Here is a 19124-nt window from a genome sequence, read left to right as displayed (position 1 = left end):
TTGGGATCGTTTTGACCAGAGATATTTATCATTCTTTGGTAGTAGTATCTGTTGCACCATCATGGACTTGATTGGTAGCTTGCCAGGTGTAGTTCTCATCCATGCCAGCAGCTTGTTTAATGCTGGAATTAGTTTTTACACACTTTTGTTGGGCATTGTTCATGTATACCATTCCTGTTGGAATGGGTTGATGATCTCTCAGATATGACAAAGTTTACAGAAGAGTCCCAGGATCTGATTATTACAGATGACACTCAGGGGGATGTTGTGGACAGTTTTGAGGACTTAGTCTCCTCAACAGTTTCCTTTGAGGAGACGGAGGTTTATGTTGATGCCTCAGTCACTCCGTTTGATGATACAAGTTCAGCAGTTGAACTGCAAAATTTGGATGGCAGTATTACAGATGATAGCCATTCTGAGGTTACTCCTTTGGACAGTGTACCAGGGGTAGAGTAGAGGAGTTTGACCAGTCAGCACAATCATGTGTCTAGTCAGCTGAGAGTTTGCGAGCGAGACATTTCTATCGCTTTCGAGCATTTCGATGCTGCTCGTCAGTTGTTAGCAGTTTATGGATGGGGTTCTCTTGCTAGTGATGAGCAGGGAGGCAATTATCTTTCCTTGACAGAGATCCACTCTTTATGGGAGGCTATCCGGATTCTAAGACATAATTATATGCAGTTGGTAGCCGATAGAGATTATCTTATGGAGTGGGGGAGTACAGCATACGATGCATTATTGGCCAAGGAAGATGAGGTGAGTGAGCTTACTCAGCAGCTCGAGGTGACTTCTGAGATTCTTGAGAGTACAGAGTTGGCTTTCGAGGAGTCACAATTTCATTTGGCTAAGGTGATCATGGAGTTAGAGCGACTGCAGTCTTTACCAGATTCTATACAGTCACAAGCTGTGGTGTCTAGTGATCCGAGGATGTCCATGGTCGAGATTGTCAGAGACAGTGGAGATGGGGATGCATCCATCTTTGATACTAACATTGGCATATCGGTTCCGTTCCCACTAGAGTCAGGTTCAGTTGAGTTGGGTGCTATAGCAGATTGTTGTGGTATGCCTGACATGGTGGTGGCCTCTAGTAGTGATGGCACGGAGACTAGAGATGTATCAAAGATCATGTGTGATGTTGGTGATTCGGCAGTTGGCATGGTTCTTGCTAGTGATACTACTCCCTTGGCGATGTCTTCGGAGGTAGTAGTCAGTTTCAGCTTGGTTAGTGATCGATTGCAGTTAGTTTCATCTGGGTTGCAGTCTGAGCCACTGACTGAGATTGGCGCAGTCTATCGGCATTGCACTGTGAGGTATGCTCAATTTACCTTTGATGACCATGTTGATGAGATGATGATGCGGAGATATACTTTGATTCCTAGTGCTTGTCATCAGTTATGGGACGGTTTGACGCCACAGGATGAGAGTTGTGATGGGCATGACATGGCAATAGGTTCTGCGGTTGATAGCTTGATAATACATGACTTAGAGCAAGAGTTTGGGAGTGATGCTTCAACGATTGTTGTTATTGATTCTACTCCTTTGGCTATGACATCTCCTGACTTAGCTGGTGATCAGTCACAGTGGGTTGTATCACTTGTTCATGGTGAGTTGTTGACTGAGATTGGTTCTTTTTACCGGCAATATACTAAAGGATATGTTCATTGGTTTGCTTTTGATCCATGTGTTGAGGAGTTGATGGCAGACAGGGTTGGACTGGGCTCTCATTTTTGCTATCCACCGTGTAATGACTATTCACCATTAGCAGTGCATGGGTGTTATGGTTATGAGACAGTGGCCGGTAATCTGCAGAGTTGTGTTAACTGCAGTAGATGTACAGTGTGCTGGATTCTCTGTATTTGGTACAGTTTCATGTGGGAGTGGTCACCATTGTAGCAGAGTTGGAGTGTGCATTTCGCATAACACGATGGGTTGTGTGGATGGTGTTTATTATGTTGACAGTTTGGGTGATCTACTCTACTTGGGGTCTAATATTTTTAGGGTTTGTGCCTCGTGGGTTCCTGACTGTGGTAGTAGTGGATTTGGAGTTCAGTTGCACCGTGATTCACGATTCATTTATGGATTCCTCTTGGTTAATTTTCAGAGGTTGTTGCAGGAGCCTATGTTGACTGACAGCAGTATAGTGCATGACTACATTTGGGATCCAGGTGGATTGATTGGGTTGTTGTTCAGCCATTGCTTGGGGACAAGCAATTTTGGGAAGGGCGGACTGTAATGTCCCCTTTTTAGCATTCATAGCATGATGTTGTCGTTAGCCTATTTCCCCACGGTCCCGTAGGCTAACTAGGACATTAAAGGGGCTTAGAGGCCATTTGGCCTAGATAGTTTCGGTTGCAGGTCTTTCTGAGGGGTTTTGAGGCAACTTTGGGCATACTTACTATTTATAGTAAGTCATCTTGGACATGGGCGGACATCCAGTGGCAACGGTATGTCGATGGTAATTGTTTAAAATCGACAAGAAGACTTTTTCATCATTGATAAGATTTGTTATGCATTGATAAAGCTATTTTATAAAGTTAAATTTAAATATTTAACTTTATTAATGCATAGACTATAGTTTGTGGGAAATATTTAAATTAAAAGAGTCCCATTTATTTTATAACACATTGGAGACATAAGTTACATAAAGGGAGTTATGTTTTATCCCACATTGAGAAAACGAAGGATTGAGCTCTTGTGAGAACACTATAAAAGAAAGGGAAGAGCTTCTTTTTAGTATGCTTGGAAATATCAAAGAAATTGGGAAATTTGCTGGAGATTATGTCTCAATAGTTTGGAGGACGAAATCCCTTCAAGCTGGAAATCTTGACGCCATTGAAAGATATGGTCTTGAGATTCAACATAGGAGCAGTTCGAAAAAAGCGAAACCGAAAAAGCAGGCTGAAAAAGCGGGTACGAAAAAGCAGGCCGAAAAAAGCAAAGTAGAAGGGGCAGTATAGAAGAAAATTATTACAGCCATCTACAACCAGGTTCTTTGTTAGTATTGTTTTTTAGGATGTTATAAGCTTTCAGCTGTAAGTGTGCATTATATCAGCACTATCATTTTGTAATCCATGTAAATGCCAAAGTCTTGGCCATATTTCATGAGCATTGTAATTTTCATTGCAATTAAGAAGATAATAGTTGCTGGTGCCATTTAAGCAATTTAATATCATTATTTATCAGCTAGTTAGTTTGCATACCAACTGTTTGTAAAAATGCCAGTTGGCTGTAGGTGTTCATTTCTCATGCTTAGATCATATATATGCATTGAATATTGTCAAAATTAGTAGCACACTCATGTTAGGTCATTGTGTAGTCCATTGTAGTCTTCTAGCACAAGATTCTCATTGATGCAAATTGAAGAAAAAGTCATTTGAAGCTAGCTGAAATACTATATCAGTCATACATCCCTTGCATGTGAATTGTTTGATGAAATTCGTTGAGCTTTCATCAGCATTTTTTGAGGGCAGATTTGAGGAGGGTCATTACAGTGGTATCAGAGCTTGCTTGCAAAGTGTTTGACGAAATGTCAAACAACTGAAGTATAAAGATTTTTGGTGTTTGAAGCAGTTATAACCTGTTGGGGTATATTACATTTGGCTTCCAAGAAGCTGTCACATAAAATAAGTGTCTTGGCTCTTGGACGCCAAATAAATATGCAAAGTGTTCAATCGGTTTTCAAGTAAGAAGATGAATAAAAAGATGGAAAAAGATTTGAAGGTTATGAATCGAAAATAATTTTGGTTTATATCTATCTATATGCACGGAGATATATTTATGAGATGGCATCATTTTATTATAAAGAAAATAATATTATGGTGCCACTTTGTTCTTATATCTATGTGTATGGAGATATATTTATATCTCCGTACATATCTATTTATATGCACAGAGATATATTTATGAGATGGCATCATTTTATTATAAAGAAAATAATATTATGGTGCCACTTTGTTCTTATATCAATTGGTTTTCAAGTAAGAAGATGAATAAAAAGATGGAAAAAGATTTGAAGGTTATAAATCGAAAATAATTTTGGTTTATATCTATCTATATGCACGGAGATATATTTATGAGATGACATCATTTTATTATAAAGAAAATAATATTATGGTGCCACTTTGTTCTTATATCTATGTGTACGCAAATAGGTATATATTATAATAATGTGGAGAAAAGATCACTCAAAAACTGTTGAGGTACGTATTATTTTAATTAAATTAATTTATGTTTTAAATTGTTTATTTAATAGCTCATGTGGGTCCTTCCATTTTATACTGAAGTTCAAGTCATTAGGTCCTTACGAAGGCAATTTAAGGTCATACCTGTCAACCTGATGATTGTACTAAACTAGCATCCTATTCCGTTGATTTCGTTTAGCAATGCTTCCCCCCCCCCCCCCCTTCCTCTTCATCTTCCCCTGTAATCACCCGTTGCAATATTTCCATGATAATAACAAGTGGCATAATAATTTTCATAATAACATTTAATATAGATAAAGAATTTAATTATTAACTATAATTCCAAAATCAAGTAACTGCTAAACATCACATGACAAATAATGGATAACAACCATCTTCATTGAACAATTAATATAATGAATACAACGGATATAAATAACTACTTACTTCACATGATTATGAAAGAAAAATCTGTTCAATCCAACTGCTATAAATAATTTAAAATTAGGTCAAAATTTTGGGATGTAACAACAATCCTTTTGAAAAGTCACAACACTTCATAATTACAACCTTATTGAAGAGTCACAACCATTCATAATTACAACCCTTTTGAAGAGTCGCATCCTTTCATCATTGCATTCTTTTGGAAAAGGCCCTTATTTTCTTCTCATTCCTTTCCTCGTCCATTAATCATTCTTTAACTCCTATGTTCTCTGCTTCCTTCCTACCTCTTCAAATGTACTCTCCTTCCTTTTATATCTTATAGTGAAGTAGTCACAACTCTTTATTAAATATCTCTTGGCCTTTGATTAGATTTAGTTAATTTATATTATTTACTTATTTACTTAATGTTTATTATCATTTATTATTAAATCCTATCTAGAAAGGTAACATATTTTTTACAATATTGTTTCTTGTAGTTAATTTTATTTATTTATCCATTCATTGGAATATTATTTTTAATTAATATTTAAATCTTATTTTAAAAATTATTGTATTTAAAATATATTACTTTTTAAATATTTCTTATTTTTATATTTTAAAATTTGATATTAATTTTTATAAGTGATTTTACATATTCTATTATTTAATTATTATTAAAATTCTATTTTAAAATGGGGACATGACCATGAGCCATTCAAAATTTGGAACAGAGTGCGAAAGGAGGTTGGAAGGGAGAAGAAATACAAGGAAGAAAATAGGCAATTAAGAGTGTACCTCAAGCAAGTATTAATCCTATTCAACAGAGAGATCAAACATTTGGACTATCTCTCACCGTTGAAAGAAAACCAATTGATAATTTGGAGAATTTTAAGATGATAGTTCAAGAGTCAAAGGCATGGATGGAAGAAGTTGTGGAAGAGATAGATGCTTTTCTCCTAGGACTCTTGAGGTAGTATCATGCAATTACATCAATGAAAGCAAGGCTCTAAACCATATGTGCACTTTGTGAAGAAATTCAGCCCATTAGAGAAAAATCCATTCCATGATTGCAAGTGATGACAGGAATTCCTGAACAGTTTTTGGAAAAGAACAAATTAATGAAGGCAAATGTAATGACAAATGTCAATGAGTGGTACTTTGCATTAGATTTCAAGTAAGATACTCTTGAGAAGGTAAATTGGGATTGCCAAAGCCTTGGTGCAACAATAATATTTCAATTTGATGAAAGAAAAGGAAAATATGAATTTGGAAATTTTAAGGGAAACAATTAGGGCTCTCCACTTTGAAGATTGCAACACCATCAGAAGGCAACAATTGAGAAGTTGCAACATTCTAGGCCTTCATGGCCTTTGAGCAAGACACCATGCCAGCTTGGGGAGGAATCCTTACCACAAGTACAACTGAGTTAGATATTGCTTATTGGAAGATGTAAAGGGTGCTTAGTCCTCTAATGGATGAGCTTAATATTATTTTGTCCAGGTTCATTGAATTTGCAAAAAGAGAAAAGATCAAAGGAAAATATTTTCTAAAGGAAGATTTGATGCAAGCTTATGTGGCAATTAATTTTCTCATGCACTGATAATGAGATGTTTAGTTTTGATTGGCCCATTGTTTGATGTTTCTTAGTAGTTTAATCCAAATTCATTAACTTAATTAAGGTTTGTAATGGATTAATCTAGGCCACTAATTCTACTTTATCTTGGCCATTCATTGTAATTGAGCTCCTATGTAAGGCTTGCTCCTATCATTTGTAAGGGATATTGTTGGATAATTGTTGCTAAAATATTGCCAAATTTTCTCTACTATTCGTTGTTGTGTCTTGCATGGTGAATTATTGTGATCTTGTTTTGGAAGTATTGCATGGTGATGTACATTCCTCAAAGTAGATTTGATTTCAATATGTTAAGTTACAATTTTCTTTGAGTAATATAGTTGGATGAGAGTAATAATACATACTTGCTTGACTTGATCATAGACCAAACCTTTGGCCACTTATTGATTGCGAGTCTTTCTTTGCTTGGTCAAATGACATTTGTATGAACTTAACCTCAATCCATACTTGATTTGTGATTTGCATCTGTAGATGGGATTAAGGAAATGTTATTGATTTGAAAATCATTTGTACACACCTTAAAAGCTTGCACTAGGTGAGTGAATTTGATGACAAGACTGCATCTAGTAGATTTCAAGGGTATTCAGTCTTTCTTGCATCCTTAGGTAGAAGTAGAAGTAGTTTGAATTATCATTTCATAAGTTGAAGTCGAAAGTATATTTTCGTTGCACATTGTGAAGCCTTATCAATCAAATCAAGTTATAAATCTTAAGTGAACAACATAAGTGTTACAAGCTAGGGTTGCTGTTGCACCAAAAGATCAACCTGTCAATGCCCAATACAACCACTAGACTTATAAAACACCGGAGTTGATTAAGCCATGTCATAAATCCCAAAGGGGAACATTGGCGGTTAGTCCAACAATCCCCCCTCAACGTTACTAAAGGAGAGTCAAACTTGTGATGAAGCTCTGATGCCACTTGTTACAAGCTAGGGTTGCCATTGCACGAAAATATTGACTTGTCAATGCCCAATACAACCACTAGACTTATAGAACACATGATACAATTAAGCCATGCCATGAATCTCGAAGGGCAATCCTGGCTTTTAGTCCTACTAGTAAGTACCCTTGTAATACCAACAAATCACATTACTATCATTGAGTGAGTATCCCCGTTTGAGAAGGAACCTTGAAGTCACCTTATGATCTTTCATTGCAGTCTTAGCATAAGAATTGTATTCAGTCAAGACTCAAGAGAGAATTAGAGATTCGGTATTTTATTCTGAGATACCAAGTATCCGATTCTGCATGTTGTAGTAGAACTAAACTCATATCAACAGTACCATTAGATTTGGGTTCATGATGCAGATACACATAAGACAATGTTCAGATGTCACTATGGGCACAACAAGTTCTTGATAATGCCGTTTGGCCTCACTAATGCACCTAACATCTTTTAGTCATGCATGAAGCATATATTCAATAAGTAGTTGTGTAAGTTTGTATTTGTTTTCTTCGATGACATATTGATATACAATAGGACTTGGGAGGTGCACATGAGATATTTGGATGAGGTACTTGGCATCATGGAGGCACAATCTCTATTTGCCAAGATGTCCAAATGTGAATTTGGACTTATAGAGAATGTGTACTTGGGGCATGTGATTGGTAGTGATAGGGTCAAGGTTCGTGAGAAGAAGATTTAGGCAATACGTGTTTGACCAACATCTCAAACATTTTAGGGTTGTGGGGTTTCCTAGGAATTTATCCTTACTACTAGAGGTTCATAAAGGGATATTCACAACTTGCAGCTCCTTTTACACATTCCACATGAAGGGTGCTTGTAGATGGACATATGAGGCATAGGTTGTATTTGATAGGCTCAAGCAAGTCATGAGTAGTTGTCTAATTTTGGCTCCTCCAAACTTATCTCAACCCTTTGTGTTAGACTATGATGTGTTTGAAGATGGTATTGGAGTGGTTCTCATTCATAATCGCCACCCAATTGCCTACGAGAGTGGGAAGTTGAGAGATAATGAGAGTGTATTTCATCTATGACAAGGAGATGCTCGCCATCATGCATGTATCAACGAATTTTCGTAAGTACTTGGTAGGTTGGAAGTTTGTGGTAAGGACTGACCACAATAGCTCAAAATACTTCTTGGAGCATAATGATCTTAATGAGTGCTATCAGAAATGGACCAACAAGATACACATATGATTTTGACATTGAGTTTGTTAAGAGGAAAAATAATCGTGTTGCTGATGCACTTTCTAGGAGACCTACAACTACGACACTTTGCTCTATGAGAGATTTCAGTAGATTGGAAGTCTCAACTTTTAGTTGAGTATTCCAAGAATCAATTTGCATGAAAGATTACGGATGGCTTGGTTTTGGACGATAGATCAACAATGACTAATGATATATAAAAACAAGATTTATTTGGTACTTGGATCAAAACTAAAGGAGCAAATAGTATGCACCATCCATGACATCTCACTTGTAGGACATACGGGGTACTTCAAGACATACAAGAAGGTTAGAGAGCGGTTCTCATAAAAGGGCCTCAAGGATGAAGTTTTTCGTCATGTGTGTGAGTGTGTGGCTTGTCAAGAGAACAAGTCAAAGCATACTTTCCCAATAGACCTTTTGCAACTATTGCCTATTCTAGAGCAGAGGGTGAGGAGTATATCTATGGATTTCATTACAGGTCTTCTAAGAGTCTAGGGGAAGGATTACATTTATGTGGTTGCAAATAGTTTGGTGAAGTATGCGCATGTCTTCTCTATTGCAGCTGATTTCACATTGTCTCAAATGGTGGAGCTATTCTTTCGTGAGGTGTTTAGACTTCATGGACTCCTCAGGACCATTGTAAGTGACCGGGATAGTAGGTTCATGGGCATCTTTTGGCAGGAGCTATTTCAATTAGCAAGTACAAAGTTGACCCGTAGCACCAATTACCACATTTTGTGAGGTTTTCACACCATTGCCCCTTTCCAAATTGGGACCCGCTCTTTTTGTTTAGCAGTAAAGGTAGTTGTCCCAAGAAGTCTTAGTTGCAATTTTCAAGTCTCTAGATCTTAGAGGTGAGTTTTGAGCAACTTTGGGCAGCTTGATCTATTCATGGGGCCAAGCCTTCAAGTTCGAAGAGGAGATCTGAATTTGGTGTTTGAGACTTGGAAGGTGGAAAATGGGAGCACCTTTAAACAAGGTTGCCATGAAAGTAATGAGGAATAAATCCAAATGACATCAATGTGGAGAGTGAATAATGAATCTTAGGCAAAAGTTCTGATACTCGAAGGGTTCAAATCTGATTTAGAGTCAAGGTAAGAGCAAACAAATAAAATAGATAGTATGAAATTCAAGGATTGTGAACATGTCATGAAAATTGAGATGAGAATGGACAAAATTTGAGTCTGAAAAGTGGGAAAAGAAAGAGAGAAGGATGATCATCAAGTGGGTGATTTTCATAGGTGATAACCATGAAAACCCAGGATTTTGTTGAAGGAATGAAAGGCATGCTTCACTGAAATCTCTCCCCTTTGAGATAATCTTGATAATGGTTTGGATTTCAACTTGGTGTCAGGATTCCAAATGCTGACAAACCTTGAATTACAACTTCTTTCTCCTTGTAAAATATCAGCAACCTCCAAAATTCTGCCAAGTCTGATTTCTAAGTGGCCAAAAGGCAAGATTCATGTAAAAGACTAATAGAGTGGTGTAAGGAGATGAATCGAGGTCAAGGTGATGATTTTGTAAATGCAGATCCTTGGCGAAACTCAATAAAATCAGATGAAAATGAAAGAAGATTATTGAAACAAAGAAGCAAAAGTGAGAAGAACAAGTGGAAATGATTAAGTCTAGGGGATTTTAAAGTTCAAGCATGTAATGAGATAATCCCAAGAGGAGGTTGGAATTCGAGCACCTCTTAGGATTCTTAATCTTGATAGACCCCAAAGCTCCACCCATTCTACGTAAAATCCTGACAAATAGTCAAACCCGCCTAAGTCTAGGGGCAATTTAATGCAAATTTTCAACTCCAAGTTGATGGAAATGATCGAAGTTGAGGATGAAATATGAAAATCAATCAAAATCTTGGAAAGGTGATCTGATTTTGAAGATGAGTATGGATAGAATTCAGATGTTGGTGAGTTTCAATCAATCAAGGATGCAAATGAGAACAACAAATTTTGAAGATTAACCGTTAGAACGAATTTGCGAGCATGTAATGAGGAATCAAAAGGCTAAAGACAGAAATAAGAATTAATCCTAACTTAGGGTCAGATATCTACCCCTTTTCAGGATTCTTATTCTCAACAACCCCTAGAATATTGCCTTAGCATTGTGAATTAATTTGTTTGAAAACTGGAAAAAAGAAGGGTGACCTCCCAATGCAGATAGAATAATTTATGAAAGGGCAAATAAAAGCACTGAATCTTGACATAGGGTCAGAATCTGACCTCTTGTCGAGATTCCCAATCCTAACACTAGGTTGGAATCCGACCTCTTGTCAGGATTCTTAATACTGCCAATTCTCATATTTCGACCCTTATTTCTTGAGAAAATCTCAATTCCTTGGGCACCATGGCATTGGGAAAGAATCATTTCAAGATGAAAATCAATTGTTTCATAGGCAAAATGAAGTTTTTATTAAAATTTGAAAAAAGCAGGGCTGTGAGTTGCAAACCTGGGTATGAACTGATATATGTTGAAGGGCATGAAATTAGTGATCAAACTTGAATTAGCCCAAACATCATATTCCAAAAAACCTTAATGTTGGTGGGATTGGGACTTGGAGAGCTCAGAATCCCATCACTCCATGTCCCACTTGGAAATTCATGCCTCTGATTTCTGCCAGCTTGTAGAGTAACAATTCAAGCTTGAAACTAGTCTAGCCCCTTTCAAATTCAGAGTTTCTAGCACTTACATGTCAAAATAGTTTGAAATTGAGTTAATAGAAATTGCCAAAGTTGATTTGAACTATTTTATCTCATAATTTGAAGGTGAAAATTGCTGAGTTTATAAAGAATTTCATATCTATTTCACGAATTTGATCCAATTTTTTGTTTTGTTTGGCTAGGTAATCACGAAAGGAGATGCTTGGAGAATTGAGAGTGGTAGCATGATAAGGCTTGGGACTTCAAAGGCAAGTTGAAGGTTCAAGAATGAAAGATAAAATAAAGATTCCAATTTGAGTTCAAGATTTAATCACATGGAATACCATCACAAGTTCAAAATCATGGCAGTGAGAAGATTCTCAAAAGGAGAAAAATTAAGAAGATGAAGTAATTTGGCAATATGCCATCACAGTTGAAGGCTTGATAATGTTGAGCATCAAGAGATATTTTATAATCAACAAAGATTTGATCAAGTCTTTGAGATAAAGATGCTGAGATGGCACCCACTCCTCTTCAACCAAGAAAGCTCCAGTTACACGGTTCCAAGCACAGCCAATCAAATTATACCAAGTGTACATGTGGAGTCCACATCACACCTATACCTAATCTATTGGTTCTCAAAAGCATTGTAATTTTCTTATTGGCTCACAAGGTGTTATTTTCATGTAATTGGATAAGCATTTAATGATTGTAGTAGTTAGGTAGATTAAGGCAATGTTGGCATAATCTTGGCCCTTCATTGTAATTGAAAAAACATAAAAGGCCAAGGTCTCCTCATTTATAACTCATTAGAGGTAGAGTAGGAGAGACTTGTTGGAATTGTTGCCATAATGCTATCAAAGTAATTCCCATTTCATTGTTGGTCTTCATGGTGGATTTCTTGTGTTGGCTTGGAGTATTGCATGGTTTCTACATTTTCTTATTTAGAATAGAATTTTATTTCATGCTGATTAGAAGTAGTGTTTAGTTGAATGAAAGGTAATTGGATCCATCTTTGGCAAATTTGCTTAGATCAAACCACTACCTGCTTGATGACTGTAAGTTTGTCCTATGTGGTCAAACGACATATTTATGAACTTAACTTCGGTTGTTACTTGCACATTGATATGCATTGATGGTTAGTGTTAATGAAATGGTGTTAGCTTGAACATCTTACATTACCTTAGGAGATTGCACTAGCTTGGTTGATGTCAATGGTCAAATTAAGTTTTGTAGAGTCATAAAGGTATTTGTCATCTCTTACGTTCTAGGAGTAGATTAGCTTTCTAGACCCTTTGCATTTATTTGGTTGGAAGAAGTTAAAGTCAAGTTGGTATCCATTGAATGAATAGCATAAGTCCCTTTGTGATAACTTGCATATCACATTAATATAATTGAGTGAAAGTCCACAATAAGAAGGAACCTTGAGGTTGTCTCATTTTATCACACAATCTATGTATAATGTTTAGCATATGAGCATCCTTGTTCAAGGGAGAGTTGGAAATTTGGTATTTCATCTTGGAATATTAAGTCATTGATTCTGCATGTTGTAGTGCCATAAAGCTCACATTAGCACTACCCTCAGATGGATGTACAAATGGAGATAATTAATAAATGTGTTGAGGGTTATTTGCATAATTATATTTCAGGCTAGTAGAGAGCATGGGTGCGTTGGTTGTATTTGGGTAGTATTGTTATTACTACGTACCACATGTCTATTGGTATGGCTCTCTTCTAAGCTTTATGTGGTTATGATGCCTTATGATTAGTGGAGGACTTGGTGCTGGGTTATAGTATAGTGCCTAGAGCTTGGGATAGGTTACAAGACTGTTTGGATATCTTTACAGAACTTAATGATAATACTCATCATATACAAAATCAGCAAAAGTTGTATGTGGATCGACATCAGAACGACAAGATGTTTGAGGTTGGAGACATGGCCTTCTTGCACTTACAACCCTACAGGCAAAGTACACTTAAGAAGCATAGGGCAAAGAACTCAAGCCTCTATTTTGCAGCCTATATAGGGTATTGAGGAGGATCGGGGAGGTGGCATATGAGCTTGAGATACCTTTTAAGAGCAAGATATGTAATGTGTTTCATTTGTTGTGCTTAGATAAGGCTTTGGGGTAGCATATTGTTTCCTCACCTGAGTTGCCTCCATTGGATGAGGGAAAATTGATCTCAATTGCTATTGAGATTTTAGACACCAAGGAGAGGAGGTTGAGGAGTAGAGTAATCGGAGAGTACTTGGTTTTTTGGAGGGACTTGCCCATGGAGGATGCCACATGGGAAGGAGAGACTATATTTCAGCATCTAGCTTTGCAGTTGCTTGTGTGTAAGCGATTTTGGGAAGGGAGGACAATAATGTCCCTTTCTTAGGCCACACAATAGTCGGATGAGGTTGACCTATTATTCAGGATCTTGTAGGTCAGTAGTATGGATAGGGGACTCATGTAGAGGTTTTTGGAGCTACGCAAGGCTTTATGAGCCGTTTTGGGCTGATAGGGAGAGTCTCTTGTATTTTAGGATGAATTACTAATTTTTAAAGATTGACTAAGAGTTGACTGAAATGCATTAGGGGACCTCTATGATCATTTTGGAGACTTTGGTTGCAGTTCCTATTTTTAGGGAGGACCCCTATTTTGTAGGGGAGAGTGTTAGTTCGCTTGCAACATTCATAGAGTATCCATGGATTGGTGGCATCAGTCAGATTTCAGTTTAGAGTCCGCATGATTAGTTAATATTTAATTTCCTAAGTTTGATTTAAATAAGATAATAATAAAGTGATTTAAACAAGGCACTTTATAACTATAATAAAATATAATAGTGGCCCACGGCACACTTTCCTAAGCAAGGTGAATAAGTGTTTAAAAAAAATAGCCACATTTTAGTGATAAATTAAAATAATGCCTCAAGAGGTTCAAACTTCTAGCAGAAGGAATAAATATAATAAAAGTCATTAAAATAAAAAGCATGAAAACCCTAACTGGGTCAACCATATGGAGGGAAAAGCAAAATGAGATAAAACTAGATTGGGGCAACCATTTTCAATCATCCATAAAAGTTAAAACTCTTGGAAGAATAGGGAGTTTGACGAAACCCTAGCTTTCCTGGTGCTTGGTTTCAGTATAGTTCTTTAAAGATATTATCAAAGAAGCATTGAAATCTTGAGGAGAAATCTTGAATCGGACTTGTTGAGAGCAGTTCATAGCGATCAGAATTACAGATCAGGGAGTTGGTGTCGGGTTTATGCATTTTGATTCATTTCTACCCTAGCCATACAACTACAAGCAGAGATTATGTCCATTCCAGCTGATCGTGGGTCTTGGTTAGCAGAAGTCAGCATAAATCCTTCAGATTTATCCTTGGACAGCATCGGCATTGGAGACAGCACGAGAAAAAACAGAACCTTGAATGACATATCATTGCCACTTGTCTTCTGTTGTACAGACCCGATCTGTACAGTTGGGGTATGGGTATGTAGAAATCATCCTTGGGAAATAAAGATTCAGAAATTATTAATTACTAATTACTTATCGATTTATTGGTTGATTCATTTCCTTTCAGCATAAGTTATCAGATTTCCAGATTTATGTGTTGCAATCAGCATTATAAAAAAATACAAAACAATAATCAGAAAACAACAAAAACTAAAGAAAACAAAAATTAGACAAATTTCTCCTAAAACTCTGGTCAAAGAAAATCAAAAACAAAAACATCAGGAATTTTCCAAATCGAGTTGGGGATCTTTCACGCAGTATTTAAGAACAAAATATTTTTCAATGCATGTTTGGACTGGACTTATTTATCAGAATGCATATGATATATTACATATATATTTAATTCTTCTATAGTCATAAACAATTAGACTAAATTCACAATAGTTGAACCCCTCAAAAGATTCCCTGATAGGCTGATGGTGTTAAAATTATCTGGAAATCATTAAAAGTTGCATTGTCTAATTTTCTTAATTATTATAATACCTGATTGTGATACCGTTCTTGATGTTAGGAATCAAAGCTTTGGAAGGTATTCAACCAGGCCTTAGTACAGTCATGGCTGAAGAAGGCATTTATGCTACTAGAAAGAAGTCTATTTTGGTGAGAGATGGGAAGGAAGTGTCAACCAAGGTAACCGAATTTGCAGAAAAAACTGCAATGTCAGTCCCATGGAAGAGTGCACAACAAACTTTAGCAAAATTTGTAGATGTCGATGTTGTCCACTCATCACATCGCTTGCTTTATTATATGCCACACCAGGTTAGTTGTTTATCTCAGCTTCATAACATTTTGTAACATGATGGATGATCTATATGAATATGTGCTAAATTCAATATTTTATAACAGATTTAATTTCTTAAATTCCGTTACAGCTTAAAGTATCCATTGCAGATGAAATTTTCTAATATTTGATTTTTATTCTATTGTTACGAACTTCAGTATAAACTACTAAAACTATGCCTCCTAATATTTTAATTTCCTTGGTAAGCTGTAAATAGAGTCGTAATTATGACAAATGATCTCATTTATGTTTTTTTATTGTGCATCTAGATGCATTGGTTTTTGATGAATCTACTTTTTTTATGGTAATGTTAGGACAGATGAGCTTATTGCTTGCAAACACCAAAATATAAATTTTATTAGATTAAATTCATAATGATATGCCCTTTGTAATCTACATAATATTAGCCTCCAATACGAGTCTCACAATTTTGTACAAACTCTGTCATGCCTTATTTGTACTAAGTCTATAATGCTTATTCTGTACTTAGCATGCTTTATATTTAATTTACAATCTACTTAGTTTGTTACATCGATGTATAAATTAATCTTGAAATTATTAATAGCTAGAGATATGCTCACCATAGTTTGAAAATTGGGGCCAGGCAAAAACTTGGTATACCAAAATTTTGACTTTGACTTGGGATTTGAAAAAACTTGCCAAATAAAAAAATTAATTAAATGCACAAAAAATATGTTAGTGCATGAGATGTGTAAAGGCTGAATTTGAAAAGCACGTTAGTCTATTTTGATTATCCATTTGTAGTGCATGAGATGTGTAAAGACTGAATTTGAAAAGCACGTTAGTCTATTTTGATTATCCATTTGTCATAAATCAATGATTAGGTATGTCATACAGTCCTCAAAGTGTCAGAATTAAAAAATATAATTATTGGTATTATCGTACATGAACCAACTACAATCTACAAATTTTTCTTTACCCTCCTAGTATTGGTAGTATTTAACCTCAAATTTAAAGGTGAACTTGAATCATCCTCCAGCATGAATGATTTCTCAAATATGTTATCTTGTAATGCTTCTCTTTCCAATTAATCAAGATTTTGGCTTTTTAATACAAACCTTTTTGAGAGACAGAAGACGGTAGTGGGCATGGTAGAACTATTTTGCAACTTAGAAGCGGAAGCTATCTGTGACAAAAAGTAATCTGATTTTAAAACATATACCTGATATTTACATATAAATAGCTTGGGGTGTTCCAAAGTAAACATGTGTTTTTTAAGTTTGTAATAGAAAAAAAATTGAAATAAAAATTTACTATTTTGGTTCACAGGTTAGGGCACAAGATGGTTCAACACGTTTTTTAGAGTGAGGTTCTTTTTTCTTATTGTAAGTAAACTCTACATCAACTACCATGCCTCATTGTTCAACTAAAGAAAATTTGAGTTGTCAAAATGGACAAAAGGCTAGGATTGGTTTAAATTTTAAATAACATAAAAGGTTTGGTAATTCAAAAGAGTTGAATGACATATAAAGCTACTAGACCTACTTCATTTAAACATTCAATACAAAACTTGCAAATAATAATATAATCGTGTCAATTTACTTCATCTGCACATATATTGAACTTTATATGATAGCTAAACATAGAAAGAGCTGCAATGCAGCTGGAGTCCCTGCCTTTTACTAAAAAGAGCAATGCTGGAATTTGCATTCAGATAATTGCAATGTTGTGACTCTTAACATTTGTACTGCTGTGAAAGGACTGCAGAGCATAAGTAAGCTTTGAGCTAAGCTTGACTGTGATGAAAAGTATCTTTTATTTTTGGGATGACAAAAGAATACCAAAGGAATCAAACAATTAGCAACCTGCTCTGGTATATAATCAACAGCAAGCAAACCAAAGTAATCAAACGCTTGAGCAACTTGCTCTACTAGAGCATCAACAGTAGGTATAGCAACATCTGAAGAAATAGCACCCTCTGTCAACAATAAGAACTCATTCAGCATCTTAAACAAACAAGAGCACATTCAGAGCAGCAATATGATAGATGAATAAATTGTGGACAAGCAGTGAAACAGTCTCAGGGCAAAAAGAGAAGTCATTGAAAACACAAATGTCTGTTTAAAAAAACTGGATAGAAACTAGACAGTACCATGGAATCAATATGAAACAAATGGCCAGTGCATCAATATGATAGATGCAGAAATTGTGGAAAAGTAGTGAAGCAGAACGAGGGAAAAAAAAGAAGTTGTTGAAAACATGAAATGACTTCAAATAAAATTGGATGGATATGAGATAGTACCATCGAAATGAAAATATCACACTGAAAGGTCCATCCATGTTTGAAAGGTAAACATAGCTAAATTTTTGCAATACAGCCAAATTTAAATAGATTAATATAACACATGTATCTTGTAGCAGCAAATTTAAGCAATCTATGATTATCCACCGAGTGCATATTACTTCTTGTAATAAGAATTTCATATAGCACATTATAATTGATGTGTGTGTAGGCCCCTTACCTATCAATCAACAGTAATCAAGTTCTTGAGACAATAATAAAAGGTACAGCCTCTTTTATGGAAATCCCTACCCACGACAAAGAAATCAAACACTTCATTTATATTCCCTGGCTTCAACTCATATTTGTAGACATGTAAAACCTCAAAGAGATATGGTTTCATGGGCTGTAATGGTTGTAGGATATACACTAAAATCTTTGATGTTTTTCCCCATGGACTCCAAGTCTTTGAACTGCATGATCTATCATCATAGAATTTAAACAGGAAAATTCTTGAGCAGATCTCAGTAAGATCTGGCACTAATTTTTTTAGTCACAATGTTACCTTGAATATTCTTGGTGTATGCTGCTACAAGTCCCCAACTTAAGGAATATAATGTATTATCAAAATCCTATGTTCCTCAAGTGTCTGGGATGGGGATGACAGGGGAGAGTGGAACAGGTTTCTGGGAGGCAAAAGTTTTTGGCATTTTGCCAATTTTGAGGACGGAGGGGGACAATCTATGGCAACAACTGTATAACAGTAGAGAAATTAAAATATATAGAGAAATTAAAAATATTTATATGAAAACATGGATAAAGCATGTACTAATACATAATAGAACCTTAAAATATAAGACTCAGCAGAATTCATATGCCAAATTTGTGTTACTTTGAGAGTCAAAATCTAATTTGTTCCAGAAGTTAAAGTGAAAGTCCCCTAGGTTTCCCCAAGTCTCTGAGATGTTTCCGGGATTGGGACGGCTGAAAATATACCGGGGACGCGACCCCAAGTAACACTGTCAAAATCTGAGTCAAATAAAAATTAGCTTGAAGAAAGATGGGCATACTGGACATAGAGAGTAAAAGTAGGTACTGATTTTAAAAAATAAAGGAAGGGGGACATTCGTTAGATGTTATATTGTAACTGCCCTGCTAGACATTTTTGCAAAGTGGGATAACATAGACAAGGCACATGATCTGTTTGACAAAATGCCTTGATGGGAAATTCAGCTCTATGTTTTAGCTGTTGAAGCTCATCCTGAGAAAACAAACACTTAAATTATATTCACTGGCTTCAACTACCTTGGTAGACATGTAACACCTCAAAGAGATATGGTTTTGTGGGCTTTAATGGTTGTAGGATATGCACAAAATTCTTTTACATTTTTCCCTGTGGACTCCAAGTCTTTGAACTGCATGATCTATCATCATAGGATCTAAACAGGAAAATTATTGAATAAATCTCAGAAAGATCTAACACTATGTTTTTCAGTCACAACTTTACCCTGAAAATTCTAGGCGTATGCTGATACAAGTCCTGAA

At 35.9% G+C, this 19124-nt stretch overlaps 1 protein-coding gene across 3 annotated transcripts in view; it reads left to right on the top strand.

The window, feature by feature from the left end:
- LOC149539082 (zeaxanthin epoxidase, chloroplastic-like) overlaps positions 1–19124 on the top strand; it is a 240480-nt gene that overhangs the window by 50948 nt on the left and 170408 nt on the right. For all 3 annotated transcript variants that reach the window (XM_089800438.1, XM_089800439.1, XM_089800440.1), the window contains one exon: positions 15068–15315. In XM_089800438.1, coding sequence (XP_089656564.1) covers positions 15068–15315 — 248 coding nt within the window. The remainder of the gene's footprint in view (positions 1–15067; positions 15316–19124) is intronic.

The sequence above is a fragment of the Cupressus sempervirens genome, chromosome 9 (assembly GCF_028749045.1).
Source record: "Cupressus sempervirens isolate cs-2001-9-10 chromosome 9, ASM2874904v1, whole genome shotgun sequence".
NCBI lineage: Eukaryota > Viridiplantae > Streptophyta > Pinopsida > Cupressales > Cupressaceae > Cupressus > Cupressus sempervirens.
The sequence above is the reverse complement of the archived record's forward strand: the minus strand, read 5'-3'. Positions and strand labels throughout refer to the sequence as shown.